General features: G+C 34.2%; 1 protein-coding gene across 2 annotated transcripts; it reads right to left on the bottom strand.

The window, feature by feature from the left end:
* Window positions 1–1,443: 1,443 nt before the first annotated feature.
* Window positions 1,444–20,650, bottom strand: LOC128184555 (dynein axonemal heavy chain 8-like). 2 transcript variants are annotated; one of them, XM_052854094.1, is made up of 11 exons: window positions 20,457–20,650; window positions 20,060–20,176; window positions 19,625–19,736; window positions 19,210–19,340; window positions 18,551–18,565; window positions 4,450–4,567; window positions 3,877–4,049; window positions 3,440–3,568; window positions 3,038–3,247; window positions 2,497–2,661; window positions 1,444–2,282 (listed from the first exon to the last, which is right to left on the bottom strand). In XM_052854094.1, exons 1-11 carry the CDS (start codon window positions 20,637–20,639, stop codon window positions 1,971–1,973), a joined length of 1,665 nt encoding a protein of 554 aa, XP_052710054.1. In that variant the 5' UTR covers window positions 20,640–20,650; the 3' UTR covers window positions 1,444–1,970. The 2 variants fall into 2 exon arrangements, with proteins under 2 accessions (XP_052710054.1, XP_052710055.1); XM_052854095.1 differs by lacking the exon at window positions 18,551–18,565.
* Window positions 20,651–26,328: the final 5,678 nt, after the last annotated feature.

Below are 26,328 nucleotides of genomic sequence, written 5' to 3'. Positions count from 1 at the left end.
TGACCTTACTCTATCAAATAGAAGTTCTTTATTTTAAACTTAAAACCCACAATTGATCTATGTTTATTATTGCTTTAGATTGAAAATGACATTCCTTTATTAATTAACTGAACGATTTTTTAATTGACACCCAATCGTTTAATCCATAAAAAAAATATGTGTAATCAAAACGAAAACAATTCTTGAGTTTGCGGATAAATAAACTCTTTTATGAGAGACGCAACTCTCGTGTATTAGATAACCGCTGACCGCTAGGTAGTCCAGCCGCGACAATGCTGACCGATATTCTCGGCCGCGGGCGAAGGAGAGCTTACGTAATGGCACACACACACAGCTCTGATTCAAGGTAGATTTTATAAATGCATGGAGTTAATAACTAAAATGTAATGCATAGATTTTCTTTAATTCCATATTTTGTGGTTTACTAGAAAAGAAAAACAATGATTTGTTTTCCAAATACCGTTTTTAAGGATTGTGCATTATAAGAACTTAAGAACAACAATGACTTAAACTCCTAAAATAAAGCACGTATTTTAAAAAAAAGAATTCTTATGAATTAATGCCGTTTGTATAAACCAGCATACTTTCGGCGGTAACTTTATGCCAGTTGTACGCGCAAAGACTTTCGTTAACTTGTCAAATGAAAACATGTACATGTTAACATGTAAAGCTTTTTACACTCATATTACACAAATCTCATACAAAATAACATTGTAACGACCTTTATGAGATCCCAACAAACAACTTTTCCAGCGACAGCCATATCGAAATCCTAACCGTTTTTGAGTTATTAAGCAAACACTTTTAGGAGCCATTGGCCCTTAATTTAAGGGGCCGGCCCTTTTTTATTGGTGTCAAATGAAAGCCCTTGATATTTTGCACAACTTTTATTCTACATGTCTTAACAAAATATTTTTCGTTTAAAAGATATAAAGGAAAACATGTCTAAATTTTTGCACTTTTTTGAATCCTGTTTTTTGACCCCCTACCCTCTCCTAAATAAAAAAACGTAATCTAAAAACAAAAACAGATGTGCACAACTACAATGTGTCTGTTATTCAAATTCGTTGGATTCCCATTCCCTGCTATCATAGTCTCGGAGCCTTTGTCTGGAAACAAAAGGCCCTAAAAAAAATTAAAAGGGGAATAACTCTTTAACGGAAAGGGAATTATAAATTTTATGAATTGCTTAAGATAGTGTTTTGTAAAGTACATTAGCTCTGAAAATTTGAGCAAAAACCGTTCAGAAATGAGGAAGATATGAAGCCTCAAAGTTCGCGTCTAGGAAACAAAAAAAAAAAAAGAAAAATAAGAAAAATCTTAACCCGCACAATAATAGAAAGGTCTTCCGTTGGAAACGGAAGACCTTAATTATGGAAATCTTCCTCTTCAAACGAAATTAGGGGTAGAAGAACCAATTAAAAAATAACACAGATCTGCCTCTTCAACAACATTCAATTTTAATTGAAATCAGTAGCTTGTAAAACTTTTGACACATAGGCATGAAAAATACAGAAAAAAATGTACATACTTTTAATATTTTAAATATATAAAATATCAACAAGGGTATAAACAAATACTTAATGCATCACTGTCAAGGAAAACCAACGTTCTATAAATAAATCGTTAGGCTTTAGGGAGTCTACAGTCCTCCCTATATATTTTATCACAGTGTAAAATACAACTGGACGGATTTTCACACAAACAAAATTAATAGTCGGTAAATCCATGGAATGGGATTTGGCTACATAATGCTATGATAATGTATTGCATACCAGTTAAAAAACATATAGATAAGAATCACATTTAGATAATTTAAAACCATCAACAGTTTTTTATCAAAGATCTTGGAAAATCAGATCTATTCCGGTCAATTGACCTTAAGCAAAATTACTACTAAAACAGTCACAATTTATAGAGAAAAAATTCCAAACTCTCCAGCAAAGTCACAATACATTGTTCTTTGTCATTTAATACGGCCAAATAGTGGCAGTCAGTCCGCGTAGAGCCCACCTCATGGGCGGAATTCCCTCCTTCTTAATGTCGATTTCCATGATTGGGTCACGTGGGGCAATTCTGGACGCATACAAGGGACACTGGAAGGAGGGCTCCTGTAGGGCCGGCTTCTCGTTGACTGGGTAGCACTGGAGATGGAGGACGGGGAGAGGGGCGTATCCCTGGCGTGAGGCCTGGTCCTGGAACTCATTGGTCGTCTTCTCGATTGAGCAGCCCCATAGGTGGATTCCGTGGATGTAGACACCCTCTGGTGGAGGTTGGAGGAGCTATAATGAAACAAGAAAGTTAAAGTGGCTATTTATATTGATATATATACTAGTACATGAATAACATTTCTCTTCAATAACATAGTTAGACAAATCAGTACTTTCTGAATCCCTTTTACCAAATCAACTACTGTAAAAATGACCTAAGGATGCAAATTGTCCATTCATTTCCTAGAACACTATTTGTGCTCTCATACTGATCAAATATACTTACATGTCCAAAGTCTCTGAATGTGGTGTCGGTTTGGAAGGTGAACTGTTCAAAGTTGCCTGACCTGTCCCCACAGTAGTTCTTGATGGCCTCCTGCTTCAGCAAAGCTAGGAGTCCTCTAGGATTGAAGAACGCTCCTAGCCAGTAGGCTGGCATTGCTTTTCTACCCTATAAATATTGAAATCCAAACTATGTTTAACAGAAATACATCTTGAATTGCAGTCATTGTCGCTAACTTTAAATGTTTATATGGTTCCGATATTTCCAACCCCTCGCACTAAAAGTAAAATAACATTAGCCAATGAAATATTGGTAAATGTTTAAAACACAGGCGGTGATATGTTTATTGCGCTGTACACTTAGTCTATAAGTACTGCATATACTCTTATAATAAATTCATGCTTATAGCAGAGTCAGTTTCAATCCAGAAGTTTGGCTAAGAATATTTTTTTTAAAAATTAAAGTCATGATGACTTGTGATCGGTCATCCCTAGCACTTTTCTATAACAGTGATTTAATGTAAATAAAAGAGTAGTTTTTTTACCATGCTGAGGATTTTTTCAAAGTGTTTCCAGCGGTCCTCCAGATCTCGGAGCCACTGGGCGGCATTGTAGGTGTAGGGTGGTGCTGTGGTGCCGGTCATCTTACACCAGATCCTTGGAATCCTCATGTGGTACAGGTCGTCCGCGGCGGACAGGTAGTGGTCACTCAACTGGTCACCCATCACGTTGTTCTCACAGGCGTTCCTTATTGTCTGAAAACCACAGCAGTTTTTTCGTAAGAAAATATGTTTAATTGTTTTGAAGTAGGTATTTTCATATTTTCACAACTGAACATTTCATTGTATGGTCACGCTTTGAAGTTTAGAAACTTTAGGAAATATTTAAATTTAAGATCAAATTTGAAATTTAGATTTAAAAACTCCGTAATGAAAATAAAAACTTACTGTGAGGGTGTTTCTGACTTCAGTCAACAGTTGATGTAGAATCTCGCACTCCTTCATGATGAAGTCATTAAAGATGGGGTAGTCTCCTGGCAGCTTACGGATTTTCTCCACAACAAACTCGCGGAAAGACTGGAAGAATGAAATTATTTATATATATTTAAATAAATGTCAAATATTTCCTAGATATTGAACCAAGAAGATAATACATGGTTATCTTGTTCTAAGCAGTTTCATCATTATTACTGTTACTGTATAATGATTAACAGATTTCTAAATTCTTGTCATCATTTGTAATTTTAACATATTAGATTCTAATTGTGTGTCCCTATAGATTTTAGGACAAAAAAGAAATGGTAACTTCAGAACAAGGAAAAGTATTGAAAATCAAATAGACAGGTTGAACATTAATGTACTCCGATCCCTTGTCTAATGAGTACCTTGCTACTGTTGCCGATTTTGGGCGTTTTCTGCAGCAGGTCGTTGCAGATCTGCCACAGCTCCACGTCCTTGAAGCGGATTTTGTGGGTGGCGTAGCTGGCGGTGGAGAAGACCCCCTGGTGAACCACGGATGGGTTGTTACTAGTCTTACTGATTCCTGCCTGGGCTGGGCCTGAAAATTGAAAGGTTAATCTTCATGAAAAACTCGTATTGTAAACTAAGTACTGTATTTTCCTTGTTTTAATGTGAGTATACTTAGTAATTGATTCTATGATTCTGCCATTTTTTTTATCATGCAGAATCCTAAAATATCTACCGGTAATTGCAAGTGCCAAACATTTTTGTAATGCAATATATATATAGTTCACAACTGTCAGAAAAACTAAAGCCAGATTAAAAAAATCTGTGTAGGGCATTTCTGGAAAGTTTATGCAGATGTCAATTCCTTCCTCAAATTAACAGAATCTAAATAGGAATTTATAGAACATGAGTACATGTACTTCAGATGCAGCACAGAACAAATAGTCCTTCACAATGTCTGGCAGATTAATCAAATAAACATGATAACTTACCGTCGAACGGGGTGGGTGGTCGCGGGAACATCTTGTGGGACAGGGTCAGCTTAGAGGGCATGCTGTCGAACACCTTGTTCAGCCGCGTGAACACGTACTGGTCATCTCCAAGCAGGGTCTGTCAGGGAAAAAAGCCATTTTTATTTCATTGCATGGTCAACTGCAGCTACATCAAACATTTGCTGCACAGCTTTTATTCTTTTTTATTTCAGATGAATAATTGTCCTAATGAGGGCTATAGAGTCTATGTAAGTGCATTGAAATATGATATATGAAACATAATTTCAAAACACACTTTGCATAATATCTTTGATAGCTTTAATGCCTACTATATATCAAAATGTATACCATTAAATAAAATCATAGTGCTTTTAATGCTATGAAAAAAAAGTTTTAAAAAAGCAGGTGACCACAATTGTGCATATCTATTATTTATACACTTCACACTGGAGAGAGAGAGAGAGATAGAGAGAGAGAGAGAGAGAGAGAAATAAAGGAGACAGAGAGGGAAAGAAATAAAGAGAAAGAGAAGTAATTTTATCTTAAATTTGGACTCAATGAAAGTTATATTCATCTAGTGTATAATTTTCATCCAAAATGCAAATTGTACTTGTCCGATATACATGTACATGTATTAAATAAATATAATTTTGTATGCTAATTTAAAAACACAATAAATACTCTTCAACCAATGAGTAAAATTGATTAAATCTTCATACAATAATTTTTCTATTAATTATAATCCTCTCCCTTAATCCTGTACCCAAATATAAATATTGAACATGAGCTATAATTGAAATACAAATTTACATATATTGACAGTTAATTACATACATAAATATAAACTGTTTAATCCGATGTACTATGATCTTCACCTCGCAAATAATGCACAAAATTTAATTCCTAATCTATAACAATTTAATCTACAACTCGATCCTTTCATCGTGACAATCCTCGGTTTTGAGTACACAAACTTCCTCAATGTGAACCACACCTGGCCCCGAGGTTATAAAACTTTTTTGAGTACGATATCGTACTCCAAATCGTACTCCTACTCAAGATATCGAGGTTATAAAACTTTTTCATACTCCTACTCGTACTCCGGCTGAGTACAAAAATGCGATTTTCTTAGTAAGTTTTGAAGCTTTCTCAAAGTCGTACTCAAGACATTTAATCTAAATAAAATGCAGTGCAAACATATAATATTGTTCATATTGTAACATTGCTGTATTATACGCTCTAATTTAATCATATTTACATGTATATGAATTAAAATGGAAAGTTTTTACCATTTTATTAATGACATATCTAGATATAAAGGAGGTGAATTTAAGAGTAAGGGCGAACTGCAACCAAGATTATCAAAATAACTTTTAGATAGTTTGCTTCATTAATTAATGTACATATACATGTATAACTACGTACAAAATACTACCGTTGCTCGACTTTTTAAGAATTCTGTTTTTTGTCAAATACAACCCATACACCCCATCATTTAAAACAAAGAAATCAATGTACATGTATCGTTATTAATCAATTTCAATCAGATGTACTTGCTGGGTCCATTTTTTGATTATAGTGAAAATGTAGGTTAGTTCTAAACATTACAAAGGATGGGGGATGCATAAAAGTCTAACGCTTTCTATTACTTACTTATTAATCAATTATCATTTATGTTGCATGTCACAAAACTTGGAAAGGGAAACATTTTAAAAAATAAGCGGTAAATCAGTGGCGGAGTAAAGGAGGTCGCACCCGGCGCCCCCCCCCCCCCCCAGCCCTAAAAAAAATGTCCAAATAAAGTTAAATCATGCTCCTTCTGGCAAAGAAAATGTACAACTTGCGAGTATTAATTAGTTTTTTTTTTTACTTGGGGGATTTCTCTACATTAGACTGTTTCAATGGTGCAATATGAAGAAAACGCGTGTGTTCAATGGTGTAACTAAAAAACCCCAGGAAAAAACATTTTGGTTACGCTGTCCTTGGGTTCAAATATGACCAGTCACCCATATACCCACCTTTAAGTAATTGGTTATACTAACTAGTGTTTTAACGACTCTTCCATTGTTATTATAATATAAGCTGGTATATATAGTTATCTTTTATTAAAACTTCATTAATTTACATTGTTCCATTGAACTTGGTTTTTAAACTGATTAATTTACAGTCATTCGAAAGAAAAGAAATAAAAGGATATGTATCTTGGATTTCTACAAGACAGAGGAATTTGATGACTGTAGGTCTTAAATCTACAAACCTTTAAAAATTGTAAATAATTTTATTACTTTAAGTATACCGGTAATCACGAGAAGAAATATCTCAAACGTCTATTTAAAGACTTCCTTTTTACCCTACAAAATCTCTAGAATCCTGGAGCTTCCGGCTTTGCCCCCTGGGTCACCAACAGGACTTTGCCCTGGACCATCTGGAGGCCACAAAGCGGCATCTCCAGACTCCCTGTCTTATACTGACGTCCCCTCTAACTTCACATTCTGGATCTACCCCTGGAACTAAATATTTTTAAGAGGAGTTGGTGTTGGTGTGTGTGAGTGGGGGGGGGGGGGGGCGAATCCTACTTCCTATGGTTTATCTATACGATTGTTGTTGTTTTTTTTTAATTTTCATAAAACAGTTACTGTCTGCATGTGGAAAATATTGGCTTATAAATTGCCTTTCCTCTGTAGTGTCAAAAACGCTGTGAAATTTAGAGTAATTTTGAACAAGGTTCATTTCTTTTTATCTCGAAAAATCGATAATAAAAACCTATTTTGAAAGTTAACAAAAAGCAATCTTACTTGGAAATGTAGAAAGTAATCAAGAATCAGCAGTAAGTAATTAAAACGCAGATTAAAGGGCGTTAGATGTAAACATAAAGATAAGATTTCGAATTTTTAAGTTTTGTATTGGCAATATTTTTAAAATTATGACGTACATATTTGGCTTCCTAGGTGACCATATATACTACAGGTAGCTGCAGAGATCTAGATGTGTTCTTTGTCTAATATAGACCGCAACTTCTTTTTAATTTTACTGCGGGAAGGTAGATTATCCATTCCGAACCATCTACCAGTAATTGATTTTTATTTTCCAAATATTAAAGAAATTTTACCATGGAACATCACCTACCTTACGATCTTTATTATTTATTTCGAATTAAAACATCAAGAGCATAGACATGTCTAAGTATACGTAAGGTGAAATGCATTGTTTGGTTTAACATTTGATTATAAACGCTCGAATATAAGGATGGTGGGTCCCGGTGACCCCATAGTCTTAAGTATTATATTAGTACCTTTCTACAAATAAAATTTGGTGTTATGACATCAAATTTTATTCTTAAATACACAGTTATGGAAAAACATTAAGTATGATCGACGTATATATTCTGCTTGAGAATTAGGGTAATTTAAAGTTAATTAAAAGCTTGTTTATGTAAAAAAAACATAGGTAATCACAGATTACAAAGCTCACCGAGACGAGACATCACCCTTATGAGACTTCACCTTTATGAGACCAACTTTATCATATTAAATGAAAATCATACTTTATGATCTTGGATATTCATGGATTCTGTTTTGACACAATATCGTATATCATCTGTTAAAAAATTGTATGATAATCATATGTTCATACGTTAATCAATACAATAATATAAAATTAAGTATTGCATCCTATCATATTTACAACATATATCATATAATACAATAACATACCATAATAAACAATGATGAGATATGATATTGTAACGTATGATATGACATTGTTTTGTTATACGTTATTGTATTTGATCACATAATACAATATCATAATATATAAAACAATATAGTATTATATAACAATATCATATTACATAATACATCATAACATTGAAACATATGATATTATATTGTATAATATAGTATGATATTGTATGCCATACTGTATCATTTTTGATACATAATATGATATTGTATCATATGATACAATATAATTTGATACAACATTGTATCATATCAAATGATACAATATTATGTTATAGAGTAAAATATTATATCATACAATATTATATGATACATATTGTATCATATGATACAATAATATATTTTACAATATCATACAATACAATTTCATGTGATAATATATCATATTATAAACCAATATCATATTATACAATATCGTATGATACAATATTATATAATATTATAGTATCATATTATACAATTTCATGTGATATTATTCTATATAACAGAAACTAATATCATATTATACAATATCGTATGATACAATATTATAGAATATACAATATTGAATCATAGGATACAATATTATATTTTGCAATATCTTATGTAATAGTATCATGTGATAAAATAACAAATTAATAATACAATATAATATTATACAATATTGTATCATAATATACAATATTATATATAACGATATCATGTTACAATATCATAACATAAAATATCAAAAAATTGAAACAATATCATATCGTATCATATAACTTTTTATAATATTACATATGATATTATATTGTATCATATTAAACAATATTGTTTCATACCATACAATACTATATCATAGGAATCATGTTATATCATTTATCAAAAAACACATCTATCTATTGGGCAAGTTTGAGTGAGGTAGGAGATTTCTTTAGCATCCTTAATAATTGAGATCCAGCATCCGAAACATATGGCTTAGATTCAGCATTCAAGCCTGTCAGGTGCATCAGTATACATAAGACGCATCTCCATGCAAGTTTGGTGAAGTTCAGACTAGTAATAACTAAGATATCATCATCAGAGGGCACTAGCAATTAAAACCTTAACCTGCTCCAGCATCCGCAACCTTTGGCTCAGATTCAACATCCATGCCTGTCAGGTGCATCTGTATCATAAGACACACCATCCATTCAAGTTTGGTGAAGTTAGGATCTGTAATAACTAAGATATATTTTTTAGCATCCTTGATAATGGAGATCAAGCTCTGCATCTGAAGCTTCCTCTGTGATTCATTCATATTACAGTTTATTCAACTATGCAAGTTTGAAAAAGTACTATTATCTATTAAACATGTGACCGATTCCAAAAAACTTAACCATATCCAGCATCTGAAACCTATGGCTCAGACTCAAATTCAAGCCTGTCAGGTGCATCAGTATCATAAGACGCACCATCCATGGAAGTCTGGTGAAGTTAGGACAAGTAATTACTAAGATATAAACATCAGAGGGCACCTGTTTCAAAAACTTTAACCAGCTCTAAAAACCTTAACCTCTTCCAGCATCCGAAACCTATGGCTCAGATTCAGCATACAAGCCTGTCTGTGCATCAGTATCATAAGACGCACCATCCATGGAAGTCTGGTGAAGTTAGAACAAGTAGTAACTAAGATATAATCATCAGAGGGCACCTGCGACAAAAACTTTAACCAGCTCTAAAAACCTTAACCTCCTCCAGCATCTGCAGCTTATAGCTCAGATTCAGCACCCAAGCCTGCCTGGTGCATCAGTATCATAAGACACACCATCAATGCAAGTTTGGTGAAGTATGGACCAGCAGTAACTTAGATATTGCTATCAAAGGGCACCTGCAACAAAAACTTTAACCTGGTCCAACAACCTTAACCTCCTCCAGCATCTGAAACCTATAGCTCAGATTCAGCACTCAAGCATGTCTGGTGCATCAGTATCATAAGACACACCATCCATGCAAGTTTGGTGAAGTACGGACCTGCAGTAACTTAGATATTGCTATCAAAGGGCACCTGCAACAAAAACTTTAACCTGGTCCAACAACCTTAACCTCCTCCAGCATCTGAAATTTAGGACTCATATTCAGCATCCAAGTCTTTCAAGTCCATAAGTAGGTCCAGATGCATCATCCATGCAAGTTTGGTGAAGATAGGACATGTAATAGCTTAGATACAGGACCTGCAACAAAAACTTTAACCAGGTCCGGACGCCGACGCCGACGCCGAGGGTATAGCATAAGCTCCCCCTGACTTCGTCTCGGTGAGCTAAAAAGAAAAAAAAAAGATAACACTTAAATTAATCATAACCCGCATGATAAAAGCTAGAATTTATGAGAGAGAGAGAGAGAGAGAGAGAGAGAGAGAGAGAGAGAGAGAGAGAGAGAGAGAGAGATTTGAAGGGGATTATTGTTATTCTATGCAATCGATTGAAAATACATGTACTACTTAAAATAGCTTCTTCGCATTTTCATGTGAGAGATTTTTCTCTATTTAGCTTAGCTGTGGGAATATTCATCTCTTAAATTGTTTAATTTTATTAGCAAGTAACTATTAATTCATATAGCTATTCCTTTTTTATCTAAAGTAATCAAATATCTATGTCAAATGCATCAAAATTAACACATGTATTTCGAATTTTAAAGATGAATAGGAAAAGGCTTGCTCAAAAATATCAATGGACGTTACTTAAGATTAAAAATGACACAGTATGTATATATCAATTCTAAACACACATTTTCAAGCCTTGACTAAGTGAGAAAAACTTGAACCATCAATGAAACCCCACAAAAAGGGGTACAGCAACTTTAGTATACAATTTCCTTGAACACGTTGTTTCAGTTTAACGTGGTCCTCAAATTGGAAATTTCAAAAATATTTCAATTAGTGAATTTTCTTAAACTCTCGTGCACATTCCCAAAAATATTAAAATGAGAAACTTTACGTGTGTTCTTGGCTTTTGGCATATGTTCATTGATGCAATTCCAACACCCACCCCTACCCCACCCCTTCAAGAAATTAGATTTTTTTTCTCAGAAGAATTTTAAAAGGCAAATATAGTACTAAGTATGTTGCAATTAAATTGGAATACCCATATAATTTCCTTAGTGTATACTATATGAGTGTAAAAATAAACGGATTTCTCAGTATTTTTGTGATTTTCCCAAATATGTGTTTCTATTTTTGAATTAAACTCTTCCCTGTTTTCCCTAATACAGGAACTGCTCACTAAATATCTTAAGAGATATCCACTTGGGGGCAGTGACTTTCCAGTTTTGTATTGGCGTCGTTTCCGACCTTTTCCTGGCATGTAAAATATCAAAATCGTATAAAAGCCAGGAAAACTTAAGATATATCGAACTAAATTCTATGTTGAAATACTCTCTTCATATCCGTGTAAATTCTTACTTCTTTCTTTTATATTCATATCGTTCCTTACAACATAATTATACTTAATCATCACATGCATGAATCACTATCTGAGTCTCATGAGAGAGAGAGAGAGAGAGAGAGAGAGAGAGAGAGAGAGAGAGAGAGAGAGAGAGAGAGATTTGACATAAACACAATTTGTTGATAATTTTACCAATTACACTGGATTTATCGTCTCTGTTGCTCAAAAATTCATAAGTTATAGATGCAGACACATCTCCATGCTTGCAGATGGAGAAGGTAATATGTACATGTAAATAATGTGTTACATTTTGTTAATAAATAATTAATCTGAATACATGTACAGTTTGCCTACATGCCAGGACTATTTACATGAATTACCGTTCTCTGTCTTTCTTCAGAGACGTAAAATTTCATCGATCGGCTTTTGGAGCATACTCCAAATAGTACTCAGCGGAGAACGTACTCCAAAACTTTTATAACCTCGGTTTCTTAAGTCGTACTCAGTGGAGCACATACTCGGAGTACGGAGTATGAGTATGAGTACGAGTATGAAAAAAGTTTTATAACCTCGGGGCCTGGGTTGCCGAGGATGAAACTATGTATGCTACATTAGGAACTCTACATCATTTTTAAGTGTGATTGCCTTCCTATAGATGAGTGTTCTAGAACACAACTCTCTGATTAAACTAGTAACTAAGGACTGCAAAGTCTACGAGGGTGTTTCTGGGAAAAGCCTAGATGGGGTTACCTCTATTGGATGCGGGCCGTCCTGATATTGCAGCGTTCAAATAGACACAAAAATTTTCAAGTCGACAAAAACTCATTTCTATAAATGTATGTCTCCCAATTACCAGTGCACTGACAAAATTCTAAAATTTTCATTGATCGTAACTAAGATGGATTTTTTCCCCCTATTCAAGCTAGCAATTTTTTTTTTACATTTATAAAAAGGATATTTCAAAAAGGAAAAAAATGTACTAAATCTACATAAAAATAAGGGCACTAAACTTTTTGAACTACTGAATAGATTAAAATTTCAACTTGAAAATGAAATTATGGTACACATTGTATATGTACAAACATATGTATGAAAAATTTAAGACAGATTGGAAAGGAACTCCATTAAATATACCTGGTCCAGTAATACAGTCAAGTGACATCAAAATGGCTATTAAAATTGTGAGCTTAAATATATAATTCTAACCAAGTTGCATGCATTAAGCAGCCATAGTGATATACTGCAAGGAATAATTACACTGAGTGCGGCTTGTGTGATATATCAAAAACATTAATTTGTAATGATATATATTTATATATATATAGATTAAGTTAAACTCAGCTACAGTAGTCAGCAAGTAATATAGTAGCTCTGGGACCCAATCACTCCAAGACTGGCAGGCAGAGGATAACACTGTGTTTGACATAAAAAGCAGATCAGTCAGCTGATATGTGAGACATAGAGGAATAAACTGTTTGCCTTTTGGTTGTATTTTTTCTCGAAAATGGGGGGTGGGGGTTGGGAGGGGGGGCTTAAATAGAAACATAGATTTTGGAAAATGGCTCTTGGAAAGAACCTCATGTACTCATGTGTTTCTGACATGACAGCTTAGGTAGCAAGGGACAGTTTCGAATAAAGTACCCGTCAATATTTTTGTAAAAATGAGAATTGCTGTACTTGAAGGCTTATGAGTGTTGCTAAAATTCATGAAATGATTTTTAATGATTATCATTAGTTAGAGGGGTGTCTCTTGTTGAAATTGATATGCAATATGTAGGCCCCTTATGTTAGGTACATGAGAATCAGAAGTAAAATGCGAAACCTGCGGCTATGACTGTTGTGCTGACTTTACACAGTGAAATTGCAAGTTACAGACGGGAGGTAAAATAACACGAAAAGTAGGTGGATGGGACATTGTAAACTATACAGCGGTAAGTTTCTGACATGTGATAGTGCAACATGCACGCGGTACGGAAGGTCAACCCTCTGCAGGGAATTAGCTGGGGGAGGTCTAAAAAGCTGAAAAATCATGAAAAATTAGCAAAATATGAAAGGGTCAAAATCTCATCAAAACCAGTATGTAGAGAATTTTACAGGTTTTGACTAGTAATTTTCTTCAGAAATTGGTGATTGGCCTTATAAAGAGTGAATTAAAGGTATTTGTGCTGAATGGGAACTGAGGAAATTCTAGTTACAGAGTTCCGAAGACATGCATCCCTTGGCTACAATGAATTGTATAAAAAAAACTGTCCCCTGCCACCTTCAAGACTACATGGTATTTTCACATTTCTCCTTTAACCCTCTAGTGCCCAAACCCAATTATGTCAGTCAGAAAATTCTGACTTTTATAAATAAAACTTGCATCATCATTTTTAACAGGAAATCGGATAGTTTAACGCAATATCTCAATTTTTCTACATTTTACAGCTTGTAGCATATATGCTACATTTGGCATTACCACTTCATGTTGCATATATGATACAAATACTCGAATAATTCAAATTGAAAAAACATTTAATTTGCTAAAATATTTTAATAACTGACAACAATTATAAAACATAAACATAAAACAGACTTAAAATTTTTAAGTATAACCAGCAATAGGTTAAACTAGAATAACCAATTGTCAAATCTGAACAACTCATATATATGGCACTAATGGGGAAGCATTGTTGAATGTTTCATTTTCATGAAAAAGCTGTAAAACAGTTTCTGTCTTTGTTAGACAAAGATGAGCACACAGGCACCTGACATTTTAAATTTTTGTCATAATAGAGATAAATACCCAAATAAAAGTAATACACAAGGTACCCATCGCCGCCATCTTGGATTTATTTCAAACTGTCACATCAGGTGAAATTTCTACTTAAAACTCATTGGTTAATTATTTTTTGACCTTCTTAATCTCCCGATCGGTCACTCAACATCTTAGCTTACAATTAATTAAACCAAAATGGTGCATTACACCTGACATTAATAAAAATCATCCTTCAACCTGCACCTACTGCCCTAGATATGAAACAAAAGGCTAAAGGGGGACGGAATTTTTCTGCATTGCATCAGATATACTAGTATTTGAAATTGTATGGTCAGGAACCATGAGTTTGAAAATTGGAGTGGAGTAAGAAATCTATCAGGAGGAGCTTCCTCAGGTTTTCCCTTAAAATCAGTGTATGGGTCTTTGTACTGCTGGTTTGAGCAATTCCATTCCTGGTTTTGCAGCTGAGGTACATGTAGTACATCTAAATGGTCTGCATCTTCAGTTATTTCACATAAATTCAATTCCCTGAGAGGAGGATCACTATGATTTTTATACTATTTCTCTCCTTGGTGTAAGCTGCTTCCAAGGGCGGAGGGGGGGGGGTGTAAATATTAGGAGTCAGAATCACATTCATGAACAGAGGAAGGCTTTTGATTTTTTTAGTTGATATAAAGTCTCAAAATCATGAGTCAGATGATTCACATTCACTGATAAGAAAATAAATAAACATTAGAAATAAACATCCAAAGTAGAAATGAATGATTTATTTGCAAAATACAGAATTATTAATGCAAAACCTGTATATTGATATCAGGATAGTTTGTGTTTTTATTTAACTGTAAAGCAAGTGTTTAATGCCCAATGTTTCATATGTGATACATAGATTTACCTTAATATTATTCATTGATAAGCAAAAAATAAAAACAATCTTTCGAAATAAATTGTGTAGTATTTACTGTACATAACAATACACATCACAAACAATTGTTTATTTTTCAATATTCAAGTTATTTGCAATGTGTAAAGTGCCCAAAATTTAAATGAGCTGTATTTTCTGTAAATGCCCAGTGTATCATATAATATACAAAAAATTAATTCCCGATGTATCACATATGCAACACATCATTTCAAATAAATTTTTGCATTCAGTTATGTATTATTTTAGGGATTTTTCATACTCCATTCAATTATTTGATCCTTTTGAAAGATATTTTTTTAAGTGTTCTTACAAATACTCACTATGTACTCTAGAAATTGACTGAGGAAACTCTGGCTCTGTACAGTGTTATGTTCTTCATGGAGGCAGCCATGTTTGATAGGGTAAACAAGTCATGTGACGTAGAGTTAGGCTAAACTTTTCTAATATGATAGTGGAGAGTTCAAATCAAAGGGAGATAATTTATTATATACAATTATTATCATTAAGCATATTATCCAAGTCCATGTAGCATATATGCTACATGGGGCACTAGAGGGTTAAGTGTAATTTTGAGTGGATTTTGTACCATAAATAATACATTTTGTGAAAATGGATGATTTTCTTTGCTATAGATGTCATTACATGATTTATTAGCTAAAATGTTCAAGGAGAGTAACTCCCTCTTAAATGTGTAGAATGACCACCACTAGAGTAAATTGGCTAAGAGAGTTGGTATTTCCTATCCTGATGACAATTAATAGGCTTAAGTTAATTACTGAGATAAGAATAAATACTTTAAAACAGTTTTTATCAATTAAATCATTAAATTTATGATTTTGCAGTCATTTTGCTGTCTGATTTTATGAAATAACATTAAGCCACCTGACTTATATCACCCAATATTTTTAAAACAGCATATTTTTATTTCAAATGAACTTTACATGTAGACAAATGCAGTTATCAAAGTATACAATATGTCAAAAAACTCAAGTTTTTGCTCCTTCCTATCAAAAAATGGTATTTTAGATGTATTTACAGACTTGAAAAAGCCACCCCCTCTTTCCAATGGACTCCATTACCATTACATGTAGGATGTGTAAATGTACATTTGACCTTGAAATAACATCTGTTATGATAATTACTCTTGAAATGAACAAAAAACAACATATTTTTACCCTTTTATTGTATAAATGCATCAAAAATGTAGAAAAACCTGAAAAATTTGAACATTTTTCATGGAATTCTCATCCGTCCCCAGGAACCCGGGTGTGTTTGAATTTCATTTTAATTAAACGCACACATCACACTCATAGGTCTTAATAATTTAGCAAAGTTAAAAGGAGACTAGAAACCAGAATATATAAGATATCCACTAAATATGATTATAGGCTTAGTTTTTCATGAAAACAAGAAATCACATGTAGGGCGACATGACTTTTTGTGAATAAAAATGCTACAAATCATCCATTTACCAAAAAAAGATCAATTTTAAATATCAGTGATGGTTGTTTTCAAATATGTGTAAGAAATGACTCAAGGAAACTGCCACAAGTTTCATAATATTAGGTTAAAGTGTTCAAACTAATACTTCTTGTGAAAATCAAAAGATAGGGGGAGGGTATACATGTAAGGGTATTTCTAAGTGATGTGATGCTTTTATCATGATAATATCAAGCAGATGTATGTAGTATTGAATAAGGTTTCTTATTTTAGGAGGTTGAACAACAGTTGACCTCTAAAAGATTAGGTAAAGATGCTTTATTTGTGGAGACCCCTGTGAATCTGTGTTAAATAAAGGAAAGTGGAAATGGTGGGTTCACTTAAATGGCCATATTTTTCTTAAACCTCAATGGAATTGGCAAAATGTGGTGTACTTTTTTTCAGAATAGCATAAGCTTTTTAATTTTAAGACAAGATGACTTTTCGGAGAATGTTAGTGTATGTTAAAGGTAGCAAGGGACAGTTTCGAATAAAGTACCCGTCAATATTTTTGTAAAAATGAGAATTGCTGTACTTGAAGGCTTATGAGTGTTGCTAAAATTCATGAAATGATTTTTAATGATTATCATTAGTTAGAGGGGTGTCTCTTGTTGAAATTGATATGCAATATGTAGGCCCCTTATGTTAGGTACATGAGAATCAGAAGTAAAATGCGAAACCTGCGGCTATGACTGTTGTGCTGACTTTACACAGTGAAATTGCAAGTTACAGACGGGAGGTAAAATAACACGAAAAGTAGGTGGATGGGACATTGTAAACTATACAGCGGTAAGTTTCTGACATGTGATAGTGCAACATGCACGCGGTACGGAAGGTCAACCCTCTGCAGGGAATTAGCTGGGGGAGGTCTAAAAAGCTGAAAAATCATGAAAAATTAGCAAAATATGAAAGGGTCAAAATCTCATCAAAACCAGTATGTAGAGAATTTTACAGGTTTTGACTAGTAATTTTCTTCAGAAATTGGTGATTGGCCTTATAAAGAGTGAATTAAAGGTATTTGTGCTGAATGGGAACTGAGGAAATTCTAGTTACAGAGTTCCGAAGACATGCATCCCTTGGCTACAATGAATTGTATAAAAAAAACTGTCCCCTGCCACCTTAGATGAAACGTTTAAATAATTATTTAACAAAGATAAAATGAAAAACAAAAATGTTTTACACATGAACACATTTTGTAATAAAAAAGAAATGGGATTGGAGTGGGAAATTTACTAGGATCACAGCATGAAGATTTTTTTTTTTAAATATAAAGCCTGTATATTTCCATTTTTCATGCAAAAATATGAAAATTCTAAGTGTTCACTGTTCATGCATTTTTTTTTACCGATAATCAAATTGCAGGACTAGGAGCATTTAATTTCTAAAAACTTTGGTATACTTCTAAATATAAGAAGTGCACAGACCCCTACCTTTCTTTTGAACTACAGGATTCAAATTCATAAAAATATCCCCCGCAAAAAAATATTCTCTCTACTTGACATGTACACTGTAAAATCAAAGTAAAACTTAACGATAATCTAAAAAAAAAAATCTCTCAAAATTCTGAATATCAATAATCTAATTTTACATTTCAATGAAACCATGTTCTATAAGTGAGAGGAAAAAAATGAATAAAAGATCAGAGTCCAGTTGAAGGGATTCTAAATTTGCTGGATTAAGCTATGTTCTGGTTTCACCCATTGTGTAAAAAAAATATCAACATAAGGTGATGAGTTAAGGGGAGTTAATCGTAGTAGTCACATGTTAAGAATTATTTTGGCTATGGTCACACTTTTTTGCACACTGTTATTTTGCCTACCGCACTAAGTTCATCCTGTTAGGCAAGGAAAAAAGACAAACAAATGAAAAAAAAAATCATTCAATTCGATAAAAAAGCATAGAAAAAATTGCATTTCATAATTAATTAATACAATTAGCTCTACGTAATCTAAAAATTTAAAAAGTTAAAATTTTAGTGTCTTCTAAAAAAAAAAATTGGCTTACAAATTAGTATCATTTTTCAATTTTTATTTTTAGCTATGCTTATTTTCTTAAATAATTTCAATTCTGTGCACAGCTTGCAGGATAAAATGTACAAGTATGCATTAATAATAGACAAACCGTATTAATCAAACTCACAAGTGACTGTCGAAAATGAAATGAAATTTTTCCAATCTCAAATGAAATTAAAAATTTAAAGTGTCTCTGTACCAAATTTGGATGAACATATTTTTTAACAACAATTTTTCTGGGTCACTCTATAGATTAGTTCATTCCCCCTCCCCCCAATATACACATAAAGGAAGATATATATATATATAGATATACATCAACAGATGAAATAGCTAGCCTCAACTAGAAGAGCTAGCCCCATTAGTTCCACTGAATAATTGTCGAAAGAGTGAAAATGTTCGAAAGTGACTGATATGCAAACAGGCCAAAATCTGAATTAGTGACGAATATTGAGGCATGACGTACCACGATGGTCTGGTGGATGTGACAGCCCTCGGGAACGTCCAGATTGTGATTCGGAGCGCCATCTAGTGCCTGGATCAGGGTGTTCAGCCGAACGTTTGGATTAAAGAAAGCTTGTGGATGACGGTACTTCACTGCAACGATATGAATCAATTCATGATTACGTTAACAGCAGAAAAAAAAATTCAAGAGGCAATGTATCAGTTATCAGACTAACTTAAAGGACCACACAGAAATAGAATCACAGTACTCAATAAAAATAAACATTTGAAACATCATTAAAGTTTTGTACATGTCACAGCTGCAGCAATACAATACTAGCATTCCGGATGCAGATGGGCAGACAAATACTCAAGACTAATTTTAGGAGGCTGGGTTGTCAATTAAATTTTTTGATAAACAATACAAAAGAACTTACGTCCTTTGACCTCAAAGTCCCTCTTGAGGGCCCCCGAGGACAGCCAGAAGTCCACCATAGCACACAGACTCTGCTGGTCGTAGAAGTCCGTCACATGACTGCCGTACACGATCTGTCAACGCGAAATGAACAATAAAAGATTGCATGGGAAAAGCACACACAAAATTATTCTGGTGGTAAACTATATTCCATTGAGTAAATACACACAAATGTTCTTGTTAATGTAAATTCTCAGAGAGATTCTAATGCAATGGACAGGATTTTAAAACTAAAGCAAAATATCATGGCCTTGCAGGGATTAACAATTAAAGATTTACCATTAAATGTAAAATAAAAAGTCTCTTTCTAAATAAGCTCTACTGATCAACTGATAAACAATCAATCTTATAAAATTCATGTTTATCTAAGCTAGATCGAGAAAAAGTGGCTACCAACCCCAGCGACCATGTATCTGATGCCGTTGTAGGAGACAGAGCGAGAATTCTGGGAGCCGTCGGGCGCCACTGAGGTCAGTGGTTCTTTGAACTCATTCTGAACGATGGCAAGTGCCTCCTGTAAAAAATTAAACAGTAAAATGTAAAACAACCTTGTTCTACAAAACAAATTAATCAATTATGAAAGAATATCCTCTCAAGAAATAAATTCACAGATGCTTGATAACCATTTTTTCTTTTGCCTATTTTTTTTGGTTTGCAAGAAAATTAAAACATGCCAGCTTGCGACCATTTATTAGTCTACCTGCCTTGTCGGTAAATTGGGAATAAAACAGCTGGCATGAGCAGTAGATGTCATTTCTGACAGTTGATCTCATACCTGACAGTTGATGTCCTACCTGTAGACAGCTGTAGCCAATGTTGAAGAAGTCCTGGGGACAGTTCCAGCCCCCCTGTCCAAACCTTGCCCTCAGCTGGATGGCCGCGTGGAGGAAGCACAGATTGTGCAGCATCACCGGCCACTCTGGGCGTGACGACTGTTTGAGTATGTCAGGCTCAAACCAGGAGAATGACCGAATCATGCTGTCCTTCATCACCTGTCAAGGTCAACCATGAAAGGTCAAGGTCAAATATGAAATTTATCATACATATATTACTGTACTTCATTATTTTTTTATCTAACACCTAGTTTTCATTGATTCCATTTTTGATTGAACTTGATTCACAAAATCAACTGTTTTTGATAAAGTAAGAAACATGTTTTGCCACATTTAAAATAGGACCATTCCCCACTATATTATGCACCCTTAAAACTCTGAATTTTGCAAAAAGAGCCTAAAATTGATCTCCATGAATAAAAAATAAACCAAAGTATCATATTTATCATAATTTATATTTATTGTATCCTTAGGTTCAATCAAAATTGAAAACTTCTGAAAATTAACAAAAATCATTATCAGTTGATTCCTGAGAACTTCAGGCAACTGTACCTTTGGTTTATCAACCACAGCCTTGATGGAGTTCTGGAGCAGTCTGACTGGGATGACTTCAGGGTCGGCCTGACAAGCCACCCACAGGCGAAATCCCTCCGGGTTGGGCTTCTCCACCAGGAATGACTCGAGACTGTTCAGGACGTTAGGCGCATTGTGAGCATTATGGAGGTACACCCAGGATCCCTAGAAGACAAGTTAAACATGGTGTCAATGTTAACTCAAGATGTTTAATGTTGTTTTCATTGTGTAAAATACAGTGAACAAAATTTGGAATTTGTCATTTCCTAAAGACAGCCTGCGTTAAACCACTGCCCTGATCGGCAAGCACTGTCAATGAAGTATGAAAGTGGCAATCATAAATCTATGAGCTAATGACTTTCATTCATTTATCAAGAATTATAAACTTTAAATTCCTAACAGGCAAATCAGAATGGAGTTTAAATAACATCAAAACTGTTCAAACTGACTACAACTAATGCTGAGTAGTGAATATGAAAGTTCAAATTGTTAACAATGAATTTCAGAGTCCAAACTGTGTCAGCATAATTTATTGAAATACATAGACAAGACACCCCGCCCCCTTACCTCTGCGATGGCCTTCCTGATGGTTTTCCTGACCTTGCTGCACGTGGCCTGGGAGTTGTCCGTGATGGTGACCATCAGTCGCGGTGCCTGTCGCCGCCCGGAGAAGTCCAGGAAACGGCTCTGGGCGGCCTCTGCCTCAAAGGAGTAAAGCAGGAGGATGAGGAGGGAGAGGGTGGAGGTGGGGGGGGGGGGACAGGGGCGCTCTGTTTGGACATCACCGACAGGTCCAGTCCCATGTCATTATAGTACCTGTCACAGTTGCAAGACAGAAAGCTCATTAATTCCAGGTATTTTCATATTTTGTAAAATTTTAATAAATAATTAGCACAATTAATGCAAGGCATTTTTTATGCTTGATTTTTTTTTTCTTTCTGAAATAAGAAATGGATTCTATATTATATATACAAAAATTAGTGTACCAGTGTCATATAATACCAGTCTATTTTTTTTTTATCTTAAAAGAAAAACATTGATCAAGTTTGCAAATAATCTCATGTACATGCATGTACACCATTGTAAATCAGATACATGTATGTAAACCTATCTTTATTTGTGTGCAAGGAATTTTCACAATTTAAAATTCATGAAATGCATCGCAAAATATTTCTGATTATAAAGAAGTCCTTAAATGCCCTAGCTTTTTGAAGCTTTAATTCTACTTATAAAGGTTCTGAAAATAAGTCGCCATAATCAGTTTGTCACTTGTAAATTGTAAATAAAGTTGTCATGAATAAAACGTGGTTTATAGTATGATCTGAAATGTATCACTGATCCATACATATAAATAAATTTCCCTTTCCAAAAAATTGACTTCATTTAAGAGATCATCAATTATCAGGTTGATTAATACAGACAATTATAGTGAATGCAAGTGCATGTACAGCAACGTGAAGATGATAGTTAATTTATGTTAACATTGTACACAGTGCCACCTAGCAGACCTGCGTGTTTGTAGAGAACTAGCAATTTCCCCACCACCCATCTCTCTGTACTTTGTGGTTTGAATCACCCTACTAAGTTTTTTATTTAATTATTTTCACATTCAATGAACTGATCATCAACATCAAAAAATCTAAAGTACACATTTCCAGGAAAGGATTTCATATACTGTGGAATCATTAAATTTCGTTGGGGCCAATTTTCGTGGATTGCTTAAATTTTACAGGTTCGTGGGGACGTAATTTCGTGTATTTTCTTAAACCTAACAAGGCTATATAACTATATTACCCTAATTTATTAATTCGTGGAGGATGTTAATTCGTGGATTAGAGGTACCCACGAATTCCACGAAAACTGAGCCACCACGAAATCTAATGATTCCACAGTATAGCCACAAAGGACGGAACTGCACTTTTGGGATTTTTAAATGAATTCAATCTGTACAAATCTAATAAAAGCAAATAGGTATATGTAAACATTCAAAACTAAGCTGCAAGCAATTGAGTTTGAAATTTAAATTTTTTACCTTAAAATTGAAATAATTTAAGAATACATAATTTAAAAATATAAAACACATAAATTTCTCAGGAGATTATCTGAATCCTAAAGTCACTCAAAACACAAATCTACTCAAAAGTTTTCTAGCTTCAAGCTATACAGTACGTCAAATCAAATCATTTACATTAACCCTGTAAAAAAAAAAACAAGACTTTAATGCAACAGCAGACATCAGACAGATTCTATGCATTCTGGGAAGACAGTGTATTTTTTTTCTGGAGGGGCACTGTGGCTGCCCTTTCCATGCATCACACACCCAGCTTACCCCGTGTAATCCTGCTCTGGCCCTGGAGAATGCTGATAAAAATAGCACAGGAATTAATCAATAATGAAGCTAATTAGTAAGCTATTAATATATCTTCCTGCTCTCTCTCTCTCTCTCTCTCTCTCTCTCTCTCTCTCTCTCTCTCTCCACTGACAAAAAAGCCCAAGTCTACAGATCTCTCTCTTCTTCTCTTCTCTCCAATTTGATCTTTAAAATACAATACTTTAAGAACAGCATGACAACTAATTTTTCTACTGTTCTATTATTTTTTTTCCATGTCCATATGCCTGTCAATTTAAATATGTTCTTGATCTTCATTTCAGTAATAATCCAAATATATGAGGCTGAACACCATATAACTACAATATGTTGTTATTGACAAAATTATCGACGTTTGTTTTAATTTTACAACATATACTGCAAATTCCTAATTAAACGCCAGGAATTAATATCCGCGTAAAATTACGAGAAGCATCCTATGCGGATTTTAAAATCTCGCCATTATTTTCTGAGAGTTGAAAACTATACGAAATAAGCAGAAAAGTTCCATGTTCGCGATTTAATATTCTCTCAAATTGATACACACCAGCGGGATCGCAGAATTGAGTACTCGCGTAATATCAGAAATTTACAGTATCACAAACCATGCACAAAACCACTTAAAAACAGTTAAACCCTACTCAGGGGACCAACAGAGAAAATAAATTGTACAGCACAGAAAATAAAAAAATCAAATTTGTGAGAACCACCCAAAAGTCTCTCCAAAATTTTCTATTAAGACACTGGGGTCATTAAATCACCTACCCACTATAGTCCTTCTTTAAATTTACATTAGACCAGCTGAAAGTGCAGACACAGTGATTATAATATAGGAATACAAAATATAGACCATTTGTTAAAGGTTTAATAGGCAGGCAGAATTTTTTTGGGGGGGGGGGGGTTGAGTTGTTGGGTATAAAATGTTGAAATTTATTTTACAAGCATCTTGAAGGGAGAAAATGTTTTACTGTCAGTAAAATTTATTTTTGGTTAAGAGGTTAATAGGGAAGGAGGGGTGGGGCTCAAATAGTGGGGTGAACTTTTTTAAAGCATATAAATATATATATAAGTTTATATGGTGAGGTTACTTGACCATATATTGTAAAGCAATATAAAAAATGCATTCATATATATGTGAATTAAAAGTGAAAAAAAAGACAACGAAAAAAATAAAATAACTGTGAAACATCATAGAAATTAATGAGGATTCATCCATGCCCAATGTGGCGGCAACTTACTTCTTGCCAAGCACCCTGTGTATGAATACGGTGGAGGCCTGCATTAGACGGTCGCTCCTGACCGCACACACCACCAGCAGCCGCTTCATGGGGGCAAAGTCCTTGCTGTCCATCTTGTCTGGGAGGGGCATGTTCTCCGGCTCCTTCTCTACGTTATCACACAGCATCCTCCACTCCATCTCACGGCGATCTTTTGGCATGCGTTCAAATTTCTCCTGGAACCACTCGAAGTGCGTGGCGAGAAGCTGGAGCTTGTGGAACTGGTCGTCGTGCATCCAGTCGATCGAACGGCTTCTTCATCTGGACAATCTTGCTTTCCGGTGGTTGGGTGAAGCCTAGCTTTGTCATGACGACAGCGCTGTAGTTTGGGGAGACCAAGATTTCTCGCTCACCCGGTCCTATGTTACCAAGGGAATCCTCAACCTAAGATTGAGAAAATCAACATTATCAAACCAAAAATTAATAATTAATGATGAAAAATCATTTTATCTTTTTTCCTTACATCAAACATTACACTCAAATTTTGAAAAAATAAAAGTGTGGATGGAATCCTTTCCCAAACCTTTTTCAATGGGAATTGTAAAAAATCGAGAAATGTAGATGTCAAATGGATCAAGTGGAGAAAGCTGAAAGCGCCAAAGTAGACTCCAGTGTGCAATCCGTCCCAACAAGTGGAGGAGTGGAGAACAAAGAACCCAGTGCCGCAGACTCCACCAAAGCTCCACCCAAGTGGAAGAGCAAGAACGCAAAAAAGGGTAAAGGTCGACAGAAAAATCGTTGGTGAAATTGTGGAGAAACATATTTCAGTTGTTATTGTGTATTATTTATGACTTTGAACGACTTTTCAACTTTTTTCTCATCAATCAGTATTATGCATAATAGATTCAGGGACAATTTTGTATGAATACAAGTTTTTGTAGAAAGTTTTTTTTTGGTTAGTAAAATTAGTTTTTGCAAAAATGTTGTTTGATTTTTTATGGTATTTACATGGGGAAATTCAACTGATGCGAGGAAATGAAGGCAACTTTGGTACATGTATAAGCAATGTTTGAGAGCTTTTAGGTGGGTGTATGAGCACAACTTCTTTTGAGTGTCAAAGCAATTCTTGCCATTGAAATAGCACATTCTAATACAGTAACTGTAAATTCCTTATTAAGGACACAGGAGACGTTCCTCAATTTTATATAATTTTCCTTGATGTATTATCCCTTATTTATTAACATTTAAACTCGTTACTTCCCAAAACTTCAGGGTACATTACCAGGCTTTTTCCGGAGCTAGAATATTTAGAACTTTCCATAAATAGCATGCAAAATGCATTTTAATGCTTATAAATAGTCATATTATATATTTTCAATTGAACACTTTGTATTTTAATTTAAAAAGTATCATATAACATGAAAACATAATTATGGGATTACTTAGAGGAAATCTTCAACTTGTGGAGATGGGGAAAAAATGGAAGATATGTTGCGTCTGACCTTAAACGTGAGGAATGAATAACCGCGTAGATTTTAACATCTCACTTTTTTAGCACAGTTTGAACTATGAAATTTAACCCCCCCCCCCCAAAAAAAAGTGCTAGTGATTTTATTGTTAAAATGTACTCGTGTAAATAAGAAATTTTACACAATTGAAATATATTCTGCTATGT

Source organism: Crassostrea angulata, chromosome 5 (genome assembly GCF_025612915.1).
Source record: "Crassostrea angulata isolate pt1a10 chromosome 5, ASM2561291v2, whole genome shotgun sequence".
Taxonomy (NCBI): Eukaryota; Metazoa; Mollusca; class Bivalvia; order Ostreida; family Ostreidae; genus Magallana; species Magallana angulata.
The sequence above is the reverse complement of the archived record's forward strand: the minus strand, read 5'-3'. Positions and strand labels throughout refer to the sequence as shown.